This window comes from Microtus oregoni, unplaced genomic scaffold (assembly GCF_018167655.1).
Source record: "Microtus oregoni isolate MIOR12 unplaced genomic scaffold, Mior012 000012F_ref0000307, whole genome shotgun sequence".
Lineage (NCBI taxonomy): Eukaryota > Metazoa > Chordata > Mammalia > Rodentia > Cricetidae > Microtus > Microtus oregoni.
The window spans coordinates 32,130,783-32,157,438 of NW_024543071.1; the positions used below are offsets into that span (position 1 = coordinate 32,130,783).

Sequence of the window (26,656 nt, forward strand, 5' to 3'; positions counted from 1 at the left end):
GCACAGGGGTATCTTGGCAATTAGGAGCCAAGTAATATCACAAACCACACCACTCAACAAACCTCACACAAACAATTTCTTGGGTAGAAAAACAGAAGTGTGGCTGCCTCCGAATGGGAAGAGAGACAGCAGAGGCTGGATAAAGAGAAAGGCTTTTTTAGGGGGCTTGGGGCATGTTCAGTGAGCTTAGTGGGAAAGAATTGTGGGATCAGAAACATTGTTTGGCTGTTAATTCAGAGTCATGGGGGTAGGGGTTTTCAAGTCTCAGAGCTCCAGGTCAAGTCAGGGATAGTGTGTTCTTCCCTTGGCACAGGTGCTTGGAGTCTAGTCAGTGTCAGGATGTTCTTCTCTTGGCCCGTTTTCCCTACAGCTACCATGGCAGAAGCTGCCAGCTACTGCACATCTAGCAGGTGCGCTTTCCTTCTAGTGAATACATTCTTGTTATTTCTAAACTCGAAACAACTGTTCAGGGTCAATGGATTTAACCTCCTTTTCCAGCCAAACTGGGGCTCAAGAAACTGAAATCACTTGTTTTGGGTAATAGTCACTTGGCCATGACAACTTGTTCTATGTTTGAGCTATCATTACAAAGTGAGTCTGTGGGGTCACATACAAGTACTTTTAAGATTGGGGCATATCTGTATTATCAACCCAATGAAAACGTATTTTATAAAAACCAGTAATTTCTTGGCAAGTAATAGTAAGTTCCTCAATATATAGTAAAGGAATATACTAAATGATTAAAACATAGGGGCAGTTCTGTGAAATCTTTTGTTGAAGAAGTAGAAGGGGGTAATGGCTCCATCTGGTAGATGCTTCTTTCTCTGAATAGCAGCTCCTAGTAGAACTAGGTAAGGATTTAGGACACATAGTTTGGGAATCATCTTTCTGCATCTTTTTTTGTAGTCAGATGAATTGTTCAGCAAAATTATATATATCAATCAAACTTACAAGGTTAGATTTTTATAATATTTGCATATCTTTTTATCCATAAAAAGTGATTATTTTGTCATTCCTTTTATCTCGAAATATTTTAGAAAGATATATACCTTTTCATTTTCTTCAAAACGTGTGTTTAGGGCAAATCAGTATCACCTTCTTGTCATGACTGCCTAGTAGCTCAGTGCTAAATCCTGATTTTGATGGTTAGTACAGCCATGATTGTTTAAAACCAAGAGTTCAGTTCATGTCATCTGGGTTCTGGACTGGAGCGCTTAAGCTATCCTCCTAAAGATAAAGTAATCAGACGACTAACAAGATAAACTGTTAAGCAGGATAAACCCAATAACACAGAAAGGCTAAACATGACAGCCCTGTGGCAAAGAGCATGGTACATTTATGTCAAGGATCAATTCTAGCTCTACCATTCTCCGTGCATTTTTGAACAATCCCTCAGCCAAACTAATAAAGTAAATGATAACACCTGGAGTATAAAGGATTATTTGATCAAGATAAGTGTCAAATAAAAAATAGGAATCTTGAATCTTATATATCCTATCTAAACACAGAACCTAGGAATAAGCATCAGTATACTCAGAACATTTTTTAAAAAATTCATGATAAAATGTTAGCCCAAGGTAACTGGAGAAAGGACACCTAGGATATTTCATTTAACAAATTTGAGTTGAGAAGACTCCTGGGACATTCATAGTCTGACTCCTGTCAGTCATTTCCAGAGGAATATTTCTAGATGTAGATAATATCCTGACTTTTGGGGCTGTAATTCAGCAGTGAACTGGAGTGCTAGGGAGTGTATGTAGTAGGTGCTGTCTTGAGGCTGCTTGGTGAAATGTACACGGGCTGGTCTAGGTGAATCTATAATACAGTGTGCACATTTACTCTGTACATTTATCAGAAGATGACTACCTTTAGTCATCTCTACTGTGGCTTATCAACCTCAGTGATGCCACTTGACAGTCATCTTTGATAGCAGAGTCTGAAGTATTGAAACTGCAAATATATATTATTTTGGTGCCTAAATACAGCGTTTTGATTCGCGGATCCAGTTTATCTTAGACTCTTTCATCAAGGCAGAGAGTATTGACAATCTCTGCTCTCATGCTGAAACTTCCTCCCCAGCCTCTGTCCTCTGCTAAGCTGTTCGTTTAGGCTTCTTTAGCAAAACTATTTCCCATCACTTACTAATTTATGCTACTTCTTCGTGGATGTTCTCCAGTTTATCTTTTGCAAGTTGGTGGTCTATTTTCTTTAACTACTTTCTCAATATTATACATTTATTAAAGAGATTGCTACATAATTTGAATTTCTGGCCATCAGTAAAACTTTATACTTGATTAATAATTTATCATTACTTCATCAAGTTGAAATTTAAAGGATTTGAGAATCTACAAATCACTGAAATTATTCTAAAAGTCGTAGTATATCTGGTATCAATTACCTAAGTTATAACATATCTTAGAGCTGTGTAAGTGGAAACACTGATTTAATCCTAAGCACTTTGCTCTAATATAAATAAAGTATTAAAATTAAACAGTAGGAATTGAATATGTTGCTAATGAAATTGAATTATTTTACCAGTCTCTAAATTCATTTGCTTTATTTGATTAACTCCATTGGCAGGAGGAGGGGCACTTTTGCTACTGTGAAAACAGAACTATCTGACTCTTTAAAAAATCCAGTCTATGAAAGCTGTGACAAAGTATTGTTGTCCTGAGAGCAACTAATAATATCACATTTCAATCACATACACAGTTGCAAATAAACTGATCGACAACTTCTGATAAGACTTTCTCTTAAGTAGAGTAAAATAATTCAATAACTTTTGTCTAGTTTAAAAAGATTTGTTCTATATTAAAATAATCTTTCTTTGCATTATATATTTGGTCATCATCCCAGTGTTTATCTTACAATTATTAATAAATGATTTCTTTTTGAAACTTAAATTATTATTCCACGTTTCTCAGGGAAACATGCTGTTTCTTACATGCACGTGCATGCAGACACACCTGTCCTGTCCCACACATAAAGACACTTACCAGAGTGAGTTTCTTATCTGGACATGAAAAAAAAAAACATTGCATCTCAGCTTGCAATTGATTCAATAAATATGTTTTATACATAGTGGAGAAGTATCAGTTTTGCTTTTTTGGTTTTTACTAGTATATGTTAAAAAATAACACGTGTCATTATGACATTTAATGCATGTATTGTCTTAGGGTTTTTATTGTTGTAAAAAGACACCATGACTGTGGCAACTCTTATAAAATGGAAATATTTGATTAGGGTAGGTTACTTAGTTTTAGAGGTCCAAACCATTGTCATCATGGCAGGGAGCATGGTTGTGTGCAGGCAGGTGTGGTGCTGGAACTATAGCTGAGGGTTCTACATCTTGCAGACAATGGAAGTCACCTGAGACACTGGGCAGTTTCCTCTCCAACTCCACAGTGACACACTTCCCTCTAACATGGCCATGCCCACTCCAACAAAGCCACACATCCTAATAGTGACACTCCCTCTGAGACTATGGGGCCAATTACATTCAAACTACTACACGTACATAGTATAATCTCATGTTTAACCCACCTCATTGTCCCCATCAATACTCTGTTGATCTGGCTGTTTCCCTTCTTATTTTTATATGTTTCCAGGGGATTTCTTCTCAGAGTTTCATGGTTGTAAGCAGGCACTTCCACTGAGCTATCTCAGTATATGACCCTTTTAATTCAAGAGTTTAGAGTATCATCATTAACTGTTATGGCTGAAAGATATGTACTAATTTCTGTCATTTTGTTGTTTTTGTGTTTGCTTCTCCACACCTCTAGGAAGAGTTACTCTCTCCCGTTTCATATGGTGTTTACCTTCCCTTCTGTCTGTAGGAATCTGTCTTACCCACTGACTTGCCGAAAGGATCTACAGGAGAGAGGGGTTATTCTGGCATGCTTCCAATGTAGTCTACATTGGCGGTGAGATCATGAGGGCCTGTGCTCAATGCCGCTCACAGTGCACTCACAGTCAAGAAGCGGAGTAAGATGAATACTGCTGCTCAGTTCTCTTCCTTCTTTTATTCTGTTAGTTCAAGACCTGAGACCACACACATTTATAGTGGATCTCACTACCTCAGTTACCTTAATATAGAAAAATTTCCACATGCAGGCTCAGCAATTTGTTTTCATAGAAATTCTAAATAGCATCAAGTTGACAATTAAAATTAACCACTACAGATTCCTTTCTGACTCTTCCACTGGACTAGAGTAATGGTCATGTGTTTCTTTGGTTTGTACTTCTCATGAAAGATACCTATTTATCCTTTGACTACCCTAGTATAATGTTGGTGGATAAAGTAGTTGGTTGGCAGCTATTTCATTCCATGAAGGGCATGAAGGGCATTATGCCATGTCCTTTAGTGTTCTATTTACTTTTATCTTTTGAGACATCTACTATTATTCTGTTTGTCTGCATGTGTGTCGTGAGGTCTCACTCAGACCTTCATTTTCTGTTTTATCTGTATACTTGAGCTTTTGTAACTCTAAAATCACAAGTAGAAACTATTTTCTGGTCCTATCTGATTAAGGTTCCAAGAGTCCTCTCAATGTCTCTATCTCACAAGATTTGAGGATTTTTTTTTTACTTTGTGAATATGTTTTTCATGCCTTTAGCTCATTGTTACTCAACCTTCCTAATGCTGCAGCCCTTTAATACAGTTCCTCATGTTATGACCCCTAGCCATAAAATTATTTTGTTGTTACTTCATAACTGTGGCTTTCCTACTGTTACAAATTTTAATATAAAGATCTATCGATCTGGTAAGGAGTCTCCACACAGGTGGAGAAACATTGCTTTTGCTTGTACTTTTCCTTTCTCTATGCATGGCTTGTAGCTTAGTGTTCAAGCCCTGATTGTCTGTTTCCAGTAATATAGTCCATTGGCTAAGGCTTTCAACTGAATATTTTTATTTGACTTCCTGAGGTTTTTTTTTCCAATTTTACATCTGATTTTTCTAGCACTTAATTTCCTTGTATTCTTTTCTACCCTGACTTGTCTTCCCTGTTTCATTCCAACATTTATTAGTTTCATCATTGGTTTTGTTAATATGTTTGGGTCTTTGATCATTGATCATTCTTTTCTTTTTAAATAAAACAAACTATCTTTTTTCATTTTGCATACCAATCCCAGTTCTCACTCCCTCTCCTCCTCCCTTTTCTTCCATCTACTCCCCACCTAGCCCATCCCCTCTCCACTCCTCAGAGAGGGTAGGGCACATTGCTTTGGGGAGGGTCCAAGGTCCTCCCTACCGTATCCAGGCTGAGCAAGGTATCCATCCAAAGAGAATGGGTTCTCAAAAAGCCAGTACAAGCCTTAGGGATAAATCCTGGTGTCACAGCCAGTGGCCCTGTAGTCTGTCCCAGCTATTTAACTGTCACCCACATTCAGAGGGTCCATCTTGAAATATGCATGCAAATGGATAGAACTAGAAAAAAATCATTCTGAGTGAGGTAACTCAGACCCAGAAAGATGAACATGGTATGTACTCAGTCATAACTGGATACTAGCTGTGAAACAAAGGATAAACTAGCCAATAGTTCATTACCCTAGAGAACCTAAGTAACAAGGTGAACCATGAGAAAAAAACATATATTGATCCACCTGGAAAGGAGAAATAGACACGATCACCAAACAAAATTGGATGCATGGAGGTGAAGGGAAAAGGGAGGATGGAAGAGAAAAAGAAGGGGAGAAGGGGAAGGGAGAGGAGAACTAGAGGGAATGGGATAGTCCAGATGAAAGAAGGACAGAGATGAGAGCAAGGAAAGAGATATTTTGATTGAGGAAGCCATTATGGGGCCAGCAAGAAACCTGGCACTAGAGAAATTCTCAGGAATCTACAAGGATGACCCCAGCTAAGACCCTAAGCAGTTAAGTAGAAGGTGTCCTAACTGACGTTGCCCTATAGTCAGATTGATGAATATCTTAAATGCCACCATAGTACCTTCATCAAGCAACTGATGGAAACAGAAGCAGAGGCACGCAGCAAAATACTATCCAGTTGAAGAGTGGGAAGAGTGAGAATATGAGCAAAGAGGTCAAAACTATGATGGGAACACCCACTGAAACAGTTTATCTGAGCTAATGGGAGCTCACCAACTCCAGCTGGATAGGAACCAAACTAGAACCTCTGAATGTGGGTGGCATTGATTGCTCTTATATTCATTCTTTTGAGTCCCTCACTATCACTAGGTTCAGTTACTATGGGCCCTAAATTCCAAGAACGAGAGCTACAGGCACTTGTGAACTGAACCCAAGTGTTCTTCAGGGTTCAGCAAATGTTCTTAACCTTTAATTTACATCCAGCACCACGTTTGGTTTTTATTCTTGTCGTTATTGTTTAAAGAGGAGAAAAATAAGGAGAAGTAACAAGATAAACATAACTGATTTAATAAGATAATTAAAAAATTTTAAGAGTAGAAAAAGAAAGCAGATCATCATAACATTAGTGTGGTTGTGGCATCCGTCTGTAATTCCAGCAGAGATGGGAGGATCTCTCTAAGTTCAAACAAGGCAAGCCTACTCTACACATTGAGTTCTGTACCAGTCAGGTCTAAATAGCAAGATTATATAAGAAACCAACCCCTTAAAAACAAAAACAACACCAAAAACAAAAACAAATATCCCTTTAAATTTTAAGATCCAGCTGATGTGGGCAAAGCTTATGAGGCTGGTAACATAAATATAAAAGAGAAAGAAATGAGAAAATATTTTTAAGACTGTTAAAAATCATATGCAAATATTTAAACTGTTCAGGTCTGGTAAACAAATCCAATACTTGCAGAAAAACAACAACTACAACACCAAGAACATTGCTGAGGGGGAAAAGATAACATTAACTTAAAAAAAAAAGGAAGGGATATATAGGATCACTGCCCTGAGGACTTTCTTGGTGTGGCAGCTTTGAAATGTTGTTATACTGCTGCCTTGCTCTTCTTTCTTGGGGAACCTTGGCCCTTTTTTTCCTGGGTCCATGTGCTATTTGGCCTCTTCATCTTTTCTCTGTTGCACTCACCAGCAAGCCCTGGGCAAAGCTGGCTGTAATTAGTCTCCGATGTCCTGCTCATCAGCAAGGCATGCAAAGGGAGGCAAGCAGTCCAAGGGCTCCCCGTGTCCTGTGCTTTCACATATCCACTCTTGAGACAGAGAGCACAGGGGAAATAGATATGTTAGAACATTCCAACGATATGGAGCCAATAGGATGGCATAGGAATAAGTTCATGCCACTGTGAAATCTTAGCAAGTTCTGAATCTAGTGGTAGGAACCTGAAAACTGGAGGCCTCAAATGTCATTGCGGTTGAATCCCAAGACTGTCTGGTGCAGGAAATGCTCCAGTCCGGGGGGTGAGAACATCTAGCTTTTTATATGGGTGCTGGCAGTTTGAACTCAGATTCGAATGATTTTGAAGCAAACAAATATTTACCCGTGGAGCCATGCATGCCCCAATCCCTGTGTTGCTTTCTTAAATACTGCCTTGAGCCACTTGTTACGTAAAGGGCTGAACTGATATAACTTCGTAATGTAATCAGGAAAGCATACTCTAATTTTTATCATTAGTTAATTGTTGGCCTTAGAAAGGTTTTTGAAATTTGACTAATTTCACATTGAAACCAGAACTCCATGTGCTCACTGGACAACTGCTCAGGGGTCTTTCCGGAATAAGCACTTCAAGATCAATGAGAGTGGAAGAGAGGAGAGGTCACCAGTCAACCAAAGTTAGTAAAGCTCCTGGAAGGTCTCATTGCTGGTCCAGTTTGTATTCTCATGTTATGATCTAAAACCATGAGATGGGACAAACAAGCAAGTAGGATTTTTACAAAGCGTAAGTGGCAATCAGCAGGCTGTTAAGGGCAACGACCCATTGTTTCAGCAGGTCATTCCGTTTCATGTATCCAGTCAAGTCATGCTTGGCAGAGAGGCGGTACAAACAGTACTTTAAGTAAATCACTAATCAAAGCAATAAATCAGTATCTAATATAATAATTTGTCTTTTCTAACTTACTCTACTTCATAATTTACTATAAAGGTCACTTAAAACATCTGATCACTTGCAGTGTCTTAACTGGTTTCTTAAATGAATTATGTATATTTATAATTAGTTAGTAGTCCAGACTGAAATTAGTCATCAACAATTTGTGACTTCTCTTTGGTCATTTGTTCTTTCCTTTAGAACAGAAAGGCTTGCTTCTGTTCGTGTAAAAGTTAATTCATCTAAATAAGTATTTGACTACCCTGCTCACATTTTTACAGTGATATATCTTTGTAAAATAATTGCTTGGAAGCAATCCTAGTAGAATTTTAATTCTACTATGTATTTTTATGGATGAGTAGAGCTATTAAATGGCTATAAAGAGAAATAAAAGGGTTTTTTTTTTTTTGCTATGATCCAAATGTTTCTCCCCCAGTCCTGGGATCAGGAAGCAAAGGGAGAAGCCTCGTGGAGATCGTCAGTGTGCTCTAAAAGAATGCCAAGGGACAACTGACTCCCTTAGCCTTTCTATCACATGGGGATACAGCATGAAGTTACAATCTATTAACCAGAAGTTCTTATCAGTTACTGCTGTTGCATTATCTTGGACTTCGCAATCTTTAGAACTCTTATGAAAAAGTTTCAGTTATTTTTAGGACCCCCAGTTTATACTTACTTTCTCCCAAATGGACTAAGGCTGGAATACCACAAGAACGAAAATTTCCTTCTTCCCTCACTATTGTCCTTCCTCTATCTTCTTTCTTTGCTATGCCATCTGCTTGACTTACGTCTTTTTCAGGAAACCTTAAAGCTGTGTGTTGTGTTTTGTTTGTGACTACTTTCTCTCCTCTCCCAAATCTGTACTCAGGCTTTAACTACTTACCAGTTCTTGTGTTTGTAGTAATAAAGAAGTAGATGTTATTCCTTCATTCCTGGAGCTTACTCACACATACAAAAGTTTTCTTTTCTTTCATTTTAGGTCTAACATTGATTATGAAGGAAAGCTATTTATATTGAGATGCAAGTGAATGACAAGATATGGAGTTGGCTCTCCATGCAATCCTCATCTATAAAACAGTGTTTATGAATGAGGAAAGCATTAGTACAAAAAAAAATTCATCTCTACTGCGAGCTTCAGGCACACTGGCAGGCAAGTGGGCAAAAGATAGCAAGTAGCTAGGCTTTCTTAATGAATGACGTTTAACTGAAACACACGCTGAACACACCTAGGGGTACCCTCGACAGATAGGTAAGTGATAACTTTCGCTTTGTAAATCAATACTGTGACCAAAAGCAAGATATGGAAGAAAAGCTTTATTTGATTTCATTTCCAGATAACATCTTATTATTGAAGGAAGTCAGTACAGCAACTCAAGAACTTGAAGAAGAAATCGGGGAAGGACTGCTTGCTGGATTGCAAGCACATTCTTGCTGGCACATTCTTTGGCTCATGAACAACTAGCTTCCTTGTATAGCCCAGGCCCACATACCCAGGGGATGGTACTACCATCCATCCTACATTAATTAACAATCAAAACAGTGCTTCACAGTCAGGACCAACAGACTTCTTTTTCGTGTGATCTAGGCCATTAGAAGTTAATGAGGACAAGTATGAAAAAAAAATCAAGAAAGTCAGTTAAGGACTAGAGATCCAATTCCATCTAATCAATCAGTATTTGAAGTAAATATGCTTTCTTTTTTTGTCAGGTCAATGTTTTAACAATCTAAATAAGTATTTAATCATTCCATGTTGTTTATTTAACCCTAATTCTTTTCTATTTTATGTATTTTTACAAATTCTACAGTTTTCTTGTAAATGAAATAATTTTCCTTCATTTTCTATAAAATCTCTTTTCTTTAACTTATTTATTACCCTTAAAGGTAACTGTATTCAAGTGCTAAGTATAGCATAATTATTAAGATGATTCAAACTATATAGGTCCATAGGGAAAACATAAAGTTTATTTTAAGTCTTGCTATCCTCCTATTATAAATTTCCTTTCAAGATATATTTTTTAAAGTTTGAATAGTTCAGCTATATATCAGAATATAATTTAGTATTTCTTAGAGTAAGAAAAAATTAGAAATTTAATATATTATGAAATAAATTATTTTTCCCTTCCAGATATAAGGTCATTAATGGGGAAGTTTATGCTAATGAGATTGAGAATACTGGTTAATTATTATTTTACCAAAATATTGAGTTCTCCTATAAAATTATATTTACTGCATGTATATAGGTAAAATATTAAAATATGCTTCTTTATCATATATCTTTCCCTCTTATGAAATTTGCTTGGAGTTTGAGAGCTTGATCATATTATTATTTATGTTAAGTTTTTACCAGGTTTTAGTTAGTGAAGCTAAGATTTTTTTCTTGCCTTACGTATGTGACATGTGGTGTCTGAATAGCTGTGTCAGTTTTCTCTGAACCTGTAATATTCAGATGTTACCCAAATTGAGAATAAACCATCCTTCCATTTTAGCAAAGCCTTAATTTTAACAGGAGCTTCAGTGATGAGGTTTGTATGTGTTAGTCCTAATTAGGGAGCAGCAATGAGGATACAAGTGAAGGGGAAAAAGGGTCCTGTCATGCCCTGTGTCCCCACACCCCTCTTCCAGGAATGATCCAAAGAACCATGCACTTGCCTAATCCTGGCAATGATTAATTGGTCTGAATCATGTATGGATGATTTTTCTCTTGCTGTGCTGGCTAATGCTAATCTTTTGCCAACTTGAGAAGAGGAACCTGAATACAAAAAATGCCTTCGTGAAAACTGCCCATAGGCAAGTGTATACTGCATTTTCTTCATTAATAGTTGGTGAGTGCTACCTCAGCCTTGGGCGTGGGGTGGGTGAGGCGGTGCCATCCGTGGACAGGTGAACCCGAGTTTCATAAGAAAGCAAGCAAAGCCATGGGAAACAATACAGCGAGTAGTTTTCTGTCACGGTCTCTAATTCAGTTCCTGCCTCCAGGTTCCTGCTTTGATCTTCTCTACTTTTCTCCATGGTGGATGAGACCTAAGACATGTCAGCTGAAACAAATCTTTTCCTCTCTAAGTTGCTTTTGGTCACGGTGTTTTATCACAGCAATAGAAACCCTAACTAAGGCACTTGCTTTGTAAGAAATTACAGCAAGTTCTGGCAAACTTGTATGTCCTGATTTTAGAAAAGGAAAATAGGCTTACATAGAATATAAAACACCACAAGGCATCTAAGAACTAGTTTGTTATATTTTATCTGATAACTATTGACATACTGTGCATAGTAGTGTACCCTTAAAATCCCATCATTAGGAAAGCTGATTCAGGAGGACTCTTAAATTCAAGGCCAGCCTCAACATTACAAATAACAAAATGTGTTAGCAAAAAACACAAATAAACCTAAAGGTAGAATGACATTGAATATATGGAAAGAAAAGCTTTGTTTACAAGAATCTTCAAAATCAATAATGGATAAAAAAAACAGTGCCATGGATTAGTGCACAAAGGCTGTGAATAACTCTTCACAAAGTGTGGAAACAAATGGCCAGTAAACCTATGAGAGGATGTAGCCAGACACACTGCTAAGTGTAGCCCTTGTTCCCATGGTCTTCCTTTCTGTTCCTTAGCCCTGGAATTGCAGCCATTACACCAAATGCAACTTAACATAAATATAATTTTCACTCTAAAACACAAGTAGGTTTTGTTTTGTTTTGTAGTGTTGAGGTAGAATTCACTGTCTCATATATGCTAGGGAAACACTTTACCACCAAGCTATATCCACAGTCTTTTATTTATTTAGAACACTTTATAATATAAAAATTAACCTAAATGCTCCCTAAAAGTAAAACATTTAAATAATCTATGTTGTAGAATACTCTAAAGTTAACTAACAGTAGCTTTAGGTGGATGTACATACAGTCACACACACACACACACACACACACACACACACACACACACACCAGTTCTAAGATATATTATCGAGTAAAGAAAACCAATTAGTACAAGCACATTATATCTTAGTTATTTAGATTTTCGCAAATTTGGAAAAACACTAGAGGAAGACTAGGATGGTAACACTTAAGCTTAATAACACATGTTCTTAGCGCAAGAATCCTACAGGAACCACCTAGACCTCATTCTAGGAGATCCTGAATCCAGGGAGGAATTTGTATATTGGCGTTATCATAAGGAATTACGTTAAAATGTATATTCTCATTTTTTAAAATATTACTTATTATAGATGTTAGTGGTGTGTTCTAGTGGGCCTTGAGAGAAATAATGTTTAAGAACTTATAACCATGATTAAATATTATTCTTTATAGAAAGAAATTACTATATTCATATTTAATGACAAAAATAAGTTTGTTTACGTAACATCCATTGTATTTTGTGATTGAAAATTGTGTAAACGAACTTTCCTGCCTTTCATCTCTACTCCCTGGGCTTCCCTTCTTGCCTTTGGACACTTCATCTCTTACTAGTGGCTTCTATGTTCTGCTGTTAGTCTGTTTGAGGGTGTGATGGATGATAGGCAGTTAGGAATATCTTATGGAGTTAATTCTCTACTATTTGATTTACCCGTTTCTTGTGTGGTCAGAAGGAGACTGAGTCCATCAGGAGTATACTGCTCTCTGGTTGATTGAAGCCCAAATGTAACTTCTTCAGGTTACCCATAGCAGTTTTAGCAAGCAATCTTATGGAGCTGTGCCTCAGTCTGACAGAAGTCCTGCCACAGAAAGGAGCTTTTCGGTAATTTTCCTGGAAGATTCACATAAAGTCTACTTCAAGAAACTGTATCTAAAGACCTGAAATTCCCTTCCAAAGAGAAGCTACACAGTCTGTGAGTGGACAAGACAGACAACCTCAGGCCACAGAGTGGATTTATGATGTAAGGAACCAAATTCAAGTTTTTATTACAGTAATTTCAATTTTTCTGTCTTCTTTGTGAAGGGGCAACCACAGTCAGGAGACAAAGTCTTCTTTTGGTTAGCATTGACTGTCCTAGGATGAAGCCTGTAGATATTAACATTGTGGAGAAGGGCCTTTTCCTCAGAAAGTGCAACAGGAGAGAATTTAAATGACTTCCCCCTAGAGTGTCCTGTTCAACATCATTTGGTGCTCATGAATCAATACTCTTTACCTACGGTTACTCTGGTAGTCACAATGATGGTAGGAGTCTTCTTGGTAAGACGTATTAAAAAGCATACAGCAGAATTTAAATTACTTTTTTTGTTTTCGTTGTTGTTTTGTTTTAGTTTTTTGAGACAGGGTTTCTTTGTAGCTTTGGAGCCTATTCTGAAACTAGCTCTTGTAGACCAGGCTGGCCTCAAACTCACAGCGATCCACCTGCCTCTGCCTCCCGAGGGCTGGGATTAAAGGCATGTGCCACCACCACCTGGCAGAATTTATATTACTTTTAACCAGAGCTGAGACAAATTGTGTGTGTATTTGTGCATGTGTTACATGTTTATGATTTCTATTTCCCTAACTCTCTGCTCATTAGACAAGCAGCTTTTCCCTTTGTGCCTTTTTTTTTTTTTTTTGGCATCTTTATTGCTGGTCGCATTGCAGCCTTCCACCTAACTGCTCTTCCATCTCACCTTCTTAATCTGCATAGAGCTCTCATGTCTCTTGTAGGCCTGAGTGTGCTGTTGATGCAACTTTATGTAGTTCTTAGGTTGAATACTTAGAACACTTGGCACCAACTAAATGTATAAGGAATGCTATTATGAGCGAGATAATTATTTTAACATGAGAAAAACTTTTTTTTTACAAAGATACTAGAAAGCTTCTTAGCTAAATAATGAACTTAACAATTATACATGGTTTCATTTACCATTGAGAAGGATTTCTGCTTTGAAGTATGATTCATGTTCTTTTTCTTGAAATACATCCAAAATAACATATTGTGTAAATTTGTCCTCAAAATATACTAATTGATTCTGTTGAGCTAGCACATGTTCCTGTGGTGTGTAATTTGCTTTTAAATTCACTTCTATTGTAAATAATGCAAATCATAAAACATGTACATTAAATAAGCAAATAAGCTCAGAGTGCTATGCTTTGAATGGTGCTATGAATACTTCTGTTTATTTAGATATGTATATATTCATGTGACAGAGTTAGATTTTTTCAGCACCTAGTCACAATGAATATAAATGTTTTATTTCACATATTTACATTTTGGCACTGTATTTTTGATTAATGGACAAAATAACTCTGGTGTTGAATGTTGTTATAATGAGATCCTATTACTACCAACTTTCTAAGCTTTTAAAAGTTGATCCAAGGCTATTTTGAATTTCATATATTAGAGTCACTTTTATTCAATGAATAGTTAATTATAAAAAATTTGTTAATTCTACCTCTAAAAATGTTAAATCTACCTTTCTCTGTCTTTTCTAATTTGTATTTTTACCATTTAACTCTTTACTAAAATTAAAAAATGGTGAAAAATATTTACTAATTTTTGGGGATTTATTTTGTGAAGTAAATAAAATCAAAATATATAATCAATTTCATGTAGACTTTATTTAATAATTTCCTTTTCTAAGGACGTGGGTGGGGACAAATAGCAACAGATGAGCCGGGTTAGAGAGTTCACAAGACATACAGGAAATAAAGCTATTGGAGATGGAGATGAACTATCCATAGGAAGTTATTTTTCCTTCTCCATATCTACTTGAATCTTCCTACATTAAACTAGTGAAAATTAAAATAGAAATCAGCTTCTAATGTATAACCTTTTAACATGAATCCAAACATCACTTGATGTTTTATAGAATAGCAAATGATATTTGTATAATTTTGAATCCTGGTTGTTTTAGAAAGTGAAAATAGCATGCAATGTGAAAATTTCACTTCTCATCTTTAGTGCTGCATTAAACAGCATTAAAAGTGGTCTTGTTGGGAGAATGGAGAGATGGCTTATCAGTTAAGACCATGTGCAGTTTTTCCTGTAGACTTGAGTCTACTTCCTAGCACGCATATCAGACAGCTGGCAATTGCTTATAACTCCAGCTCCAGTGTCCTCTGTAGACACTTGCATGCAAATGGCATGCATTCACACAGATATATTTACATAAATATAAAGAAAAATGCGTCTTTTATAAAGTGGTCTTATTTGTTTGCTTTTGAAAAATATGTGTTCCTTAGTAACTTCATTATTCTTCAATAAAAGTTGATGCCAAAAGTTAGAAAATAATATAAATTTCATAAATATTTATTGGCCATTCATTTGCCAGGTACAGTGCACTATTTAACTACTGAGCAATTATTTAGCATTTACAGTTGGTTTAACCTGTTTGGAGCTTTGGGCAAATATAATAATATTTTGCAAATAAAATGGAATGGGCTGAGCTCTCAATTTGCATTGTATGACAGTGTTCATTGGTTGGAATAGACCTTTGTGTATTTCACTTTGCCCTTGATTTCACTAACTGTGATGTTGGATAGAGAGGAGTATTTTAGTAGCTTTATAATCTATATTTATTAAGAAAGAACCCATGTTGGGTGGCACCCTAGTACCTGAAATTTCATCTCTAGGGGATTCCATGCCTTTGGTAAGTTAGTAGGCACCACAGTCATATGTTTTGTTTACTATTTCTGTTTGGCTTGTTACCTTTTCATAGTACAGCAGGTTCATCTCCTTCTTTTCGAGGCTTCTTGAGTTACCTTTAGTTCTTCCTTCTTCCCAGAATTCTCTTAGTCTGATTCTCCTGCCTAACCTATCCTGCCAACTATAGGCTAGTCAGCTTCTTTATTAAACCAATTACAGTAACATATATTCACACAGTGTAAAGGAATCTTCCACATATGTATATATGTATTTCTAAATACAACCTTGTTTAGCCCATATAATGTTCCTTGTATGTGATATGTTTTCAGGGCTAAAGTGCTCATCAGTCCAATACCAAATGGTCAGCCCTGAAAAGAATATGTATGAGTAACGTTATACAGACTGGGAGGGTTGATTTTAATAAAAAAAAATTAGCTTTATAATTATTTAACAATTAAAGTGGAGTAGAATTTTATAAATCATCAAAATCAGGGAGAAACTTGCAGAATGTTAAGCATAAAACTGTGTGTACATGTACACTGACAAGCAATTGTAGAACTATTTGGGTAAGGGCTATATTTGATCTAAACGTGTAAGTTTCTTAACTTGAAAGGAGCATAAACCTAAGAGATTTCATCCCTAGTCATCTCCTGCTAACCAATATTCTGGAAAATCTGAGATAGACCTAATATGATATACTCTTCGTATTTACCATGGATCTAATATAGTGTTCCCTTTCTAGGATTATTGTTTGCCATGGATTTACGTCTACCATTTCCCATGAATCTAGTGTTGCATACCCTTTCTATGTCTACCACTTCCCATGGATCTAGTGTGGTGTGCCTTTTCTATGTCTACCACTTCCCATGGATCTGGTGTGGTGTGCCTTTTCTATGTCTACCACTTCCCATGGATCTAGTGTGGTGTGCCTTTTCTATGTCTACCACTTCCCATGGATCTGGTGTGGTGTGCCTTTTCTATGTCTACCACTTCCCATGGATCTGGTGTGGTGTGCCTTTTCTATGTCTACCACTTCCCATGGATCTAGTGTGGTGTGCCTTTTCTATGTCTACCACTTCCCATGGATCTAGTGTGGTGTGCCTTTTCTATGTCTACCACTTCCCATGGATCTAGTGTGGTGTGCCTTTTCTATGTCTACCACTTCCCGTGGATCTGGTGTGGTGTGCCTTTTCTGTGTCTACCACTTCCCGTGGATCTGGTGTGGTGTGCCTTTTCTATGTCTACCACTTCCCATGGATCTAGTGTGGTGTGCCTTTTCTATGTCTACCACTTCCCATGGATCTAGTGTGGTGTGCCTTTTCTGTGTCTACCACTTCCCATGGATCTAGTGTGGTGTGCCTTTTCTATGTCTACCACTTCCCGTGGATCTAGTGTTGCATACCCTTTCTATGTCTACCACTTCCCATGGATCTGGTGTGGTGTGCCTTTTCTATGTCTACCACTTCCCGTGGATCTAGTGTTGCATACCCTTTCTATGTCTACCACTTCCCATGGATCTGGTGTGGTGTGCCTTTTCTATGTCTACCACCTAACATGTTACTCATACTTTTTTTTTTCAGGTGCAGCAGGTACAGACAGTTCAGCAGGTCCAGCATGTCTACCCAGCTCAGGTGCAGTATGTGGAAGGAAGTGACACAGTCTATACCAATGGAGCAATGTAAGTCGGATGCTGAGGTTGGGTGAATTCCTCCAGCTCAGGGCAATACTGTCTTGTCTAACACTGTCCTCTGCTCCTGCGATTGTTTGCATGATTTTAACATTTTTTAAACCAGAGCAGAGTTATTTAAATTAAACTGATATTTAAAAGTTTGTCTGTATTTGTTACTAAATACACTCATATTTTCATCTTACTTAGCTTTCCAGAATATTTTAGATTGTTGAAATTGCATGTACTTTAATAATTTTCCCTAAATTGAGAAAAGCTTGTGGTTCTTGTTACTTATGGCCATGTTTTAATAATGCCTTAACATCTGTGGTTTTCTAAATGTTAAGATGAAAAGTATGGGGCTTGTGTTAATCTGTAAATTTTTAAAAAAATCATTTTGGGAATTTGGTAGACTTCTTCACAGTTAAATCTGTATGAGAATAATGATCTTCTATGAATTTTATTTTCCTACCTAAGTCTGTCCACTCACAACTGTCTTATCTCCTTTGACTCAGCAGTAGTAGCAATTTGCAAATTTATTGGCTTTTTCAGCCATTTTGAATTGCAAGTCAGTGTATTATTATAAATGAAGAAACTAAAAATTTTTCCAAGTTGTCATCAGTGATTTCATCCTGGGTTTTTGTTAGCAGAGTTTCTGAATGTCCCTAAGTGAATTTAGGTTCTCTGGGTGTCTTGCTTTTGGCCCTGTAGTGTCTCTGTTCCTTGCATCCCTGGAGTATGTGTGTTTCTGCAGTAAGTTTGCTCCTCGCATCCCTACAGGATGGGCATTCCTCACATCCCTGCTCAATGGATGCTTCTTGCATCTCTGCAGTGTGATTGCTCCTCAAGATAACGCTGCTGTCTTTGCTTTTTCCCCCCCATGGTTACTTCCACTGATCCCAATGATATCACCCTGTGAGCTCTCAGAAAGCCTGGATTTTACTCACTACAGTAATTGCCAAAAGACGAGCATGCATGACAGTACAGTTGAAGTCACGTATCATGCTGTTATGACTAAAAGCTTATATTTGGCTTAATTGTGTGTTAGTATTATAAGAGTGATACATGTAAAATATTCTGAACTTTTTGTTATTCCTTTAAATTAGAGTGGGGTATGCTCTAACCAAATTTAGTGTCAGAAGATTCCAGGATGCATTTAGTGTTCCTGACCTGGGGTCTGCATCATGATAGAGAGCGGGAGATGGAAAGAAAGTTCTTCTTTGTCTCTTTTTCTATTTTTAGTTAGAATACAAAGTCACGGTTTCATTCTGGCATTTCAAACCTGGCTTGTTTTTGTTTGTACTTGTCCCCTATTCCCTCTTGTGACAGCAGCCCCCCCATACCTTTCCATATGTGGCAGTACTCCTGCTGTTTTCATATTACATGTCTTCCCTGCCTTTGAAACTGTTTTCATCTTGTCCCCTTCCTTGTTATGGTCTGTGTTTACTCTCACACTCAATTATACTTTCTCTCTCTCCCCCTCCCTTCCTCCCTTCTCTCCCTCCCTCCTTCCCTTCCCTCCCCTCCTCTCTCACACACACAAAATTAGGGGCTGAGGGGGAAGGCTTAGCAGTTAGGAGCATTGGCTGCTTTTCCATAGAATCAGGTTTGATTACCATTATCCAAGTGGCAGCTCATGATCTTCTGTAACTTGCATTCCAGGGGAAAGGCCTTTTCTAGCCTCTGTGATCACTAGGTATGCACAAAATACATACATCCAAAACACTCACATACAGGAAAAAGTTTAATTAAAAAATAAAACCTGAATCTGCATTAGAGAGAGACTATGCAACATTTTTGTTTCCAAGTTCAGGTTATCTTATCTGATATGCTTCCAAATTCATCTATTTTTTTCTGTAGGTTTTGTAACTTGCTATTCTTTATGGCTGAATAAAATGCCATTGTGTATATTTACCATTGTTTATATTTTAATAATTTGCCAAAAAAAGAATTGGTAAGATTGATGTGCATGTCTCACTGAGGTAGTATATAGAGTTCTTTCTTCGGATGTATGCTGTGTTGTGGAATAACTGTTTCTCATGGTAGTTTTAGATTTTTTTTTTTTTTTAGAAAATTCAGCACTAATTTCCATAGTATCTGAGTCAGGGTACCTTGTACTAGCAGTGAATTAAGCTTGTTCTCTCATACTCTTGATCATATTTGATATATTTTGCTCTTTCAGTGATAACCATACTGACTGGTAGGAGAGGGACTCTCAGTGTAGCTTTATTTGCATTTCTCTGTTGCTTGGTCATATTGAAACACATGAAAAAATATTTGTTGTCAATTTTTTTCTTCTTGAAATGAGTATTTGGTTCATTAGATTATATATTGATTGGTTGCACACATATGTGTGTGTATTTAATTTTGGCAGTTCTTTATATATTCTAGGTAATAATACCCTTTCTGAAGTATAACTGGCAGAATTTTCTACCAATCTGTAGGCTGTCTGTTCGCTCTACTGACAGTTTCTTGGCTTCCCAAACCTTTTTAATTTCATGTAGTTGATTTTATCAGCTCTTAGAGTTGTTTCCTTTGTTATTAGAATCCTATTCAGATCCCATTGATCAGTTCATAGGGTTTTACTGAATGCTATTAGAGCCTTGCTCAGAAATATGTGCCTATAACTGAGAATGGAATATTTGTCCATAGCAGTTTCTGGGTTTAGGAAATTATTTGCTGTCATTTCAATGAATTAGTTGTCTATACCATTTGACTTCCTCCCAATTCCTTCTAATTCATGGATTATTGAGTCTTTTTAATTTAGACATTTCATATGCTTTGATCATCCTATTAACATTTAAAAATATGTTGTCTTAATGTATTATTGTCTTGAATTTGTCTTTTCCTTTGAATTTGATTGGCTTACATTTCCTTGTTTCTGTTTGGTTCCTCCTCAGTGTCTCAATTTCTTGGTTGAGATTTTTATCCATGTTTTTAAGTTTGTACTCCAAGTTCCTAACCATTTCTTTCACTGCGGTTACTTTCTTGTCTAGGTCCTGAATGGGATTCCATATTTTGATCATCTGCTCAATTAAGTGATCTTTATGACCACTGGTCCTTTGAGAGAGAGAGAAAGAGAGAGAGAGAGAGAGAGAGAGAGAGAGAGAGAATCTAAATTCTATCTTTGAAATTTTAACTATCTTTGAGTCTTTGCTTTCTATTTTTGTGTAGTTGAGAGGTTGTGGATGCTGCTAGAGGCCACTTAGTTGTTAGTTGTCATTGCCCCAGACAACTAGTGATAGCTAGCTATAGAGACTGAGAGTAACGGGGTCTGATCTTTCATGTCTGTATGGTGGAAGCTAGGTGGCCAAGAAAAAGGGCACTTGAGATGGATGTTAAGGGAGTCTGCCAGAGTACTTCCTCATTGGTCCTGCTTTAAGGTAGTGCAGGCAGGTCAGCTTTACTACTTAGGAGGATGTGACTTTGAGCTTGAAATGGAGATAGCTTCTCAGAAGTGCTTTGTGACTCAACTGAGAAATTGTTATAAACATTAATTATTGCTCTTAAATGTTGTGCTTTGTTTGCATTTTTCTGTCCTCAATTCTTCTTCACATTGTCTTCTGGATAATTTTTAACTTGTAATTTCATTCTTAGTTAAATTTTAATTTAATGTTGAATTTTTTAACCAATTTTTAACATTTCAACTGGACATTTACATTGTTTATTTATATGTGTGTGAGTTTGTCACAGTGTGTATGTGAATTTTTTTTTAAAAAAAGACAAGTTGTGGGAGTATAGTTTCCCTTCTGCCATGTAAGTCTCAGGAATTGAACTAAAGTTATCAAGCATGAAGATATAAGCCTGTTCCTGCTAAACCATTTTGGCCCTTTGCTCTTTCTTGTATAACTTAACTCTCCCACATAATGAATATGAGTTCATGGTTTTATGTACTTGTAAAGCCTTAGAAAAACAGTATCTCTGAAGTAGATTCTTTAAAATTGTGGGACCTGTGTAAGTGCAGAAATGATTCCCCAGGAATTGTCTAGTGCCAACACTTACTTTCTGTGGCCACTAGCTCGGTTGATTAGATCATGACTAATGAGGTCTAGGTCATGAGTTCACTTGCTACAAAGTCCAATTAGCTTTGATCTGGACTGTGTGGGCCTAGATTGCATCTTCAGTTCCGAGTATCGTGACAATGAGCACTTTTGGTCTTGATAGATAAGACATGCGTCTAAGATCCCTTGTCACTGGCAAATATACACTTTGAATAGAAGTTCTAAGGTATCACTTCTGTTCTTAATAAGGAAATATCATTATACTGCTATGAATTATATTCAGGATTGTAGTGATTAGATGACTATGAATATTTTTTTCTCAGACATCAAAATAATTACTTTTTCAGCATAAGCTGTTAGAATCTGTTTTGTGCTCTTACACTGTTGCCATTAGACTGCATACAGTTTGTGTATCAAATGCCCATCTGAGAATACTTGTATTCTCTCTTTGTGTTCAGAAGATTTCCATATGTGTTAGAGAGGGAGATCTCTATCCTTCTGTTGTGTCACACAGAATTAATAGGCAACTAGTATTTGATCTCTGACTTAGACCCTAGAGTCCCACTTCTCTGCGATAATAGCCACATTTTGCTAATGATCGTCCTAGGGGAGAGGGACTCTGATCATTGTCATGAACTTTCAAGCACCCAGTACATGACCCTACAACCCGCACATGCTCAGTACTTCTGGTTCTCTATGCCCGTGTTACCAGCATTCCCGTGTCGTGTAGACATAAGCACGGGGTCTCACTCAAGAGGTGATGACAGCACTCACAGATGCAAGTAATCACTCATGAGAATGTGTAATCATCATCATTTCTGAAACTAAAGTGTTTACCTGGTTCTCGCTGCGAATATTGACAATTACTGCTAGCATAACAGGCTTAGCGGTGTGGGTTAGTAAGTAGGCCTGTAATTCAGTTGAACAATTGAGACTACTTTGTAGTGCTGGGTGTTGGCACAGAATCACTTTTTACTCAAGGGAAAAGGTAACAGAGTTCATTCCTCTCCTGCTCGTTTTATCCTTGTTCTTTAGGTACCTAACTTGCATAATTTGTTTATTTCCTTGCAGTGGTTCTCCCAAAGACGTTTCTGCAAAATTTAGGTCCTAGTTATCTCTGTTTGTACAATTTCATTTTCTAATCATCTGTGCTACCATAATTGAACTAACTGAGGAATATCACATACCAAAGGAGAGTCCGTTGCATCCACAATCTCTTGGTTTTCATAATCAGGTTTTTAAAAATACAGTTATTTTTCTTCATCACACCTCCTGACCTTTACCCCTCCAGCTCATTCCTACACTCTATCCATCAGAGAAAAAAGAATGATATAACCTATGTTGTGTCAAAGTTAAGGCGTCTGTTTTACAAGGGATTTTCTGTGTAAGCTGTTGAGTGGAACATCTGTTGTTTAGAGGTGATCAGCTTTTAGGACGCAGAGGTGTCTGTGTGTTCATATCTGTGCAGTATGTGGATTCACGCCTTCTCAGCTCTTTTTGTTTGAGGGTACATTTATCATCATCTCAAGTGTGAAATTTCCCAAACTATGTTTCACAAAATGTGAGTCCCTTAAAAGCATACTGTGGTTACATAGATGGAGAGGATCCCAGTTCCTAATAGAGCTTTCGAGGTTTTAAAAAGTTTTTTTTTAAGTCCTGTATTTAGGACAAAAGAAAGTCAGAATTTAGGAAAGAAACTAAGTATTTCTAAAACTTTTACACACTACACTTTGGGAGGTGACACTTTTGACATTTGTAATTTATTCAAAATCCATAAGCATGTGAACAGAATTGGGACTCAATTTTCTAAAGTTACCTCTTGAAAATCCTGTGGTTAGTACATTTTCTGAAGGCCTCCACTTCCCTCTCCCATATACTTCAGATGATTAATAAGAAACCACTTCAGGTTATTCTTTTCCCCCTCAAGTGACACAGCTAAGTTTCAGAATTTGCAAGTGGAATTATGTTTTCTTATTATCTTTAAAATCCTCTTTCTTTAGAAAAAATGATTCTGTAGACTCACCATGACTAAGGAGTGAGGATGCTGTCTTCAGTGGCCTTCAGCTGATGCACAGGAGTGGGTGTCAATCCACTTCCCACTTAGAGCTCACCCAGCATAGCTGGTTCCATAGGAGACCTTGGAGAGAAAATTGACCGTCTGGGAAAGGAGCTTGGATGTTTCTTTCTAAAGAAAGGTTTCTAATGTTAGCTACATAAAAAATTCCTGTCTCTTCAAAGATGAAGGACATTCAAATGTAGCGTCCTAAAATGTCAAAGGTGGTAAGATAGATAACATTTATCCCCATTCCTTTTACAGACAAATAAACTGCAGCTCAGATAGGTAGAATCCACTCTGTCTTACCTCCAGCATGCAGTGCTGTTCAGTGAAATGCAGCCTTTTGATTGTGCCTTATTTGGAGTTTAGAGGAGGAGAATGCCAGTTTCTGGTGTGTGTGTGTGGGGGGGGGGGAGCTGGTTTCTTTCCTTCCTTCCTTCCTTCCTTCCTTCCTTCCTTCCTTCCTTCCTTTCTTTTTTGAGACAGTATTTCTCTGTAGCTTTGGAGTCTGTCCTGGAACTTGCTCTGTAGATCAGGCTGACCTTGAACTCACAGAGATCCACCTAACCTCAGGCTCCCAAGTACTAGGATTAAAGGCATGCGCCACCACTGCTAGGCTTTCTGTTTTGTTTTTTTTTTTAAATATTTTATATGAAGTATTTGCATAGTTCTTGGAGAAAGAAAAGAAACTTGTAATTTTAATAGCTAATTATTAAATAGTTCATTATTATTCCCATGAATGTCTTTATGGTTTTTATTAAAGTAGTCTAATTCTTTATATTTATATGATGTATTTTATAAATATTTAAGGAAAATGAATGCATCCTTTAGGTAGAATTAGAATGTGCAGGAAAGCCTACCTTTACTGAGTCTACAGCATTAGATACTGTAATGGAATACATTCTCATGTTACTATATATTTATAATGTGATTTATGGTGTAAAATTTACAAACTATTTTATTTCTTTAATTTATTCCTTCCATAACCTTGTTGGATTTTATAATGTCAAGCTTATTGTTGATGTGATATCCAAACACCTTGATAAAATGCAAAACACGTAATGAGAGAGATTGTGTGTATGGCCTTATACATGAGGCACTAGATGCTCAAAGTAGGACACTAAGTGGTTAGAGTTGAGCTCCATTGGCTCAGTCATCTTAATGAATAAGTAAGGAGAGGGTATTCAGGGTTATGGTTAAAATTTAGCTCGATTATCTCAGTCTTTCTAATGAAAAAAGAAATGAATAGTCATGGTTATACTAGCCATGGCATGCACACTAAGGCATGATGGATGCAGATAGCATTAACTAGCTGAATTAAATGGGTTAGAGTCCTGGGATGTATATAGAACTGTAAGTTCAGCTCTGAAGAAGCTTCTGCCAGCAAATATGTACATATTCCCACATCCACATCCGTTACTCGTCCGTATGGAGAATAATAGCAAGGTTTTGTTTTGGCTGTAAAAATAATATGATAAATAATTTCATGACTCTTAGCCTTTGGCAGTTTGTGTGAAGCAAAATGAACACAGAGCATCTTTTCAAATATGCATAAAACTGCCTAGAAAGTTTGCTATTTCCAGAATGTTCAGGAGATTTCTGGGGAAATAGTACTGAAACAAGAAATGAAGGATGCATTCAGTGTTTATAGTGACAAGAACTCTTTGCTTTTCTCTTGGTGGTGTCTTTTGTTTTTGTTTTTGTTTTTAAAAAAAAATACATTCTTCAAAGCTGGTTGTGGTAGCACAAGCCTGTCTGGCAGATGGGAGACTGATATAGGAGGTTCCTGAGTCCGGCCTATCGTGGACTACATTGTGAGACATGCATGGTCTCATGAATACCATAACTATACAGACGAAATACTGATGCTGCTGCTGCTTCTACTACTACTACTACTACTACTACTACTACTACTACTACTAGTAGTAGTAGTAGTAGTAGTAGTAATTATACATTCTTGATATTGATTCAGTAGCTTAAGCGTTACTTGTGTATGACTTGGTTTGGCTAGGGCTCCAGGGATACCATCAAAGTAATGCTTGCTTCCCAAAGATTAAAAGCCATGCAAGGCTATCATGGCCTACTTCTCGTATCAACCCAGCATTTGAAAGTCTCCTCCATTTTCCATTTAAATATATGAGTTTTTTGTCAAAATCAAGTTCAGACAATGCACATCCTGCCTTTCCTAATTGTGTCCCCTCTTACAGTCTTAGCCACGGTGCGTCTATGAAACAGCTAAGCCAACTGTACAGTTCCAAGTATGATGCTCCGTGGCTTTAGCTTGATCTCCAGTGCCTGCCCCCTTCTCTTGCTCTGCACTTATTTTCTAGCTCATGAATCCTTTCCAACTAGAAGAAAATGTGAAAACTGAAGTGACTTGCTTTCCACTTCCTGTTTTTACCCCTGCCTGGGGGTTATGTGGATTCCAAATGTTTGCAGTGCATGTGTATTACTGATGTCTATTGAGAATTGCATGAAGAAGGCACATCTGGAAGATGGAATGATTCCGGTCCCTTGATATGTTTCTCTTAAGCTCTAGTAATAATGTCTACCTTGATAGAACTGCTGAAAGGCCTGTGAGGAGTGCCTATGGTAAGGACAGACACATGAAATCAATCTGAGATGGAGAGCTTAAGATGAACTGCTAAAGGTTAGGACAAAGGAAGAGAGACGGGGGAATAAGAAAGCTTTCCAAGTAAAGCAAGAAGGGTAGAGAAAGTGGTATCTCCTAGAGAAAACTGATGTACAAAATGTCCAATATGTTATTACTGAAGAAAGCTTTTAAGAATGTAACCATACCCAAGTCCTGAGATTATGTACAAACCAGCCCTGGTTCTTCCTATAAGGTTTTGAGCATTTTTGAAGGAAAAGGAGAATTTTGAAAGCAAGAATCAGAACAAGATTTTTTTAAATTTATTTATTTATTAAAGATTTCTGTCTCTTCACCGCCGCCGCCTCCCATTTCCCTCCCCCTCCTCCAATCAAGTCCCCCTCCCTCGTCAGGAGAGAGAGCACGAGCAAGGAACTCAGGACCGTGAGGGGTGCACCCACACACTGAGACAATGGGGATGTTCTATCGGGAACTCACCAAAACCAGCCGGCCTGGGTCTGAAAAAGCCTGGGATAAAACCGGACTTGCTGAACATAGCGGACAATGAGGACTACTGAGAACAAGATTTTTTTTTAAGCAAAATTTTCTTTCCACATTTGTATCTTAGAAAAATTCCCATAGCAGCAAAATTGAAGGCAAATTGGAAGAGAGCCAGGTTTGAAGAAAGAAAACCCATCAGAGTGCAACTATAATAAATAACATTGTGAATTAAAGATTATGAGAACGGAAACGAGAATTGGAGAGTTTCACATTTTATTTAGAAGACAATTCTTAGACTTAACTGGCTTGGATCAATATAAGAGA

The 26,656-nt window shown here is 37.3% G+C and overlaps 1 protein-coding gene across 4 annotated transcripts in view; it reads left to right on the forward strand.

Moving 5' to 3' along the window:
- The window catches only part of Rfx3 (regulatory factor X3), a 249,052-nt gene that overhangs the window by 123,596 nt on the left and 98,800 nt on the right, over positions 1–26,656 (forward strand). For all 4 annotated transcript variants that reach the window (XM_041661035.1, XM_041661033.1, XM_041661034.1 and 1 more), the window contains one exon: positions 17,099–17,196. In XM_041661035.1, coding sequence (XP_041516969.1) covers positions 17,099–17,196 — 98 coding nt within the window. The remainder of the gene's footprint in view (positions 1–17,098; positions 17,197–26,656) is intronic.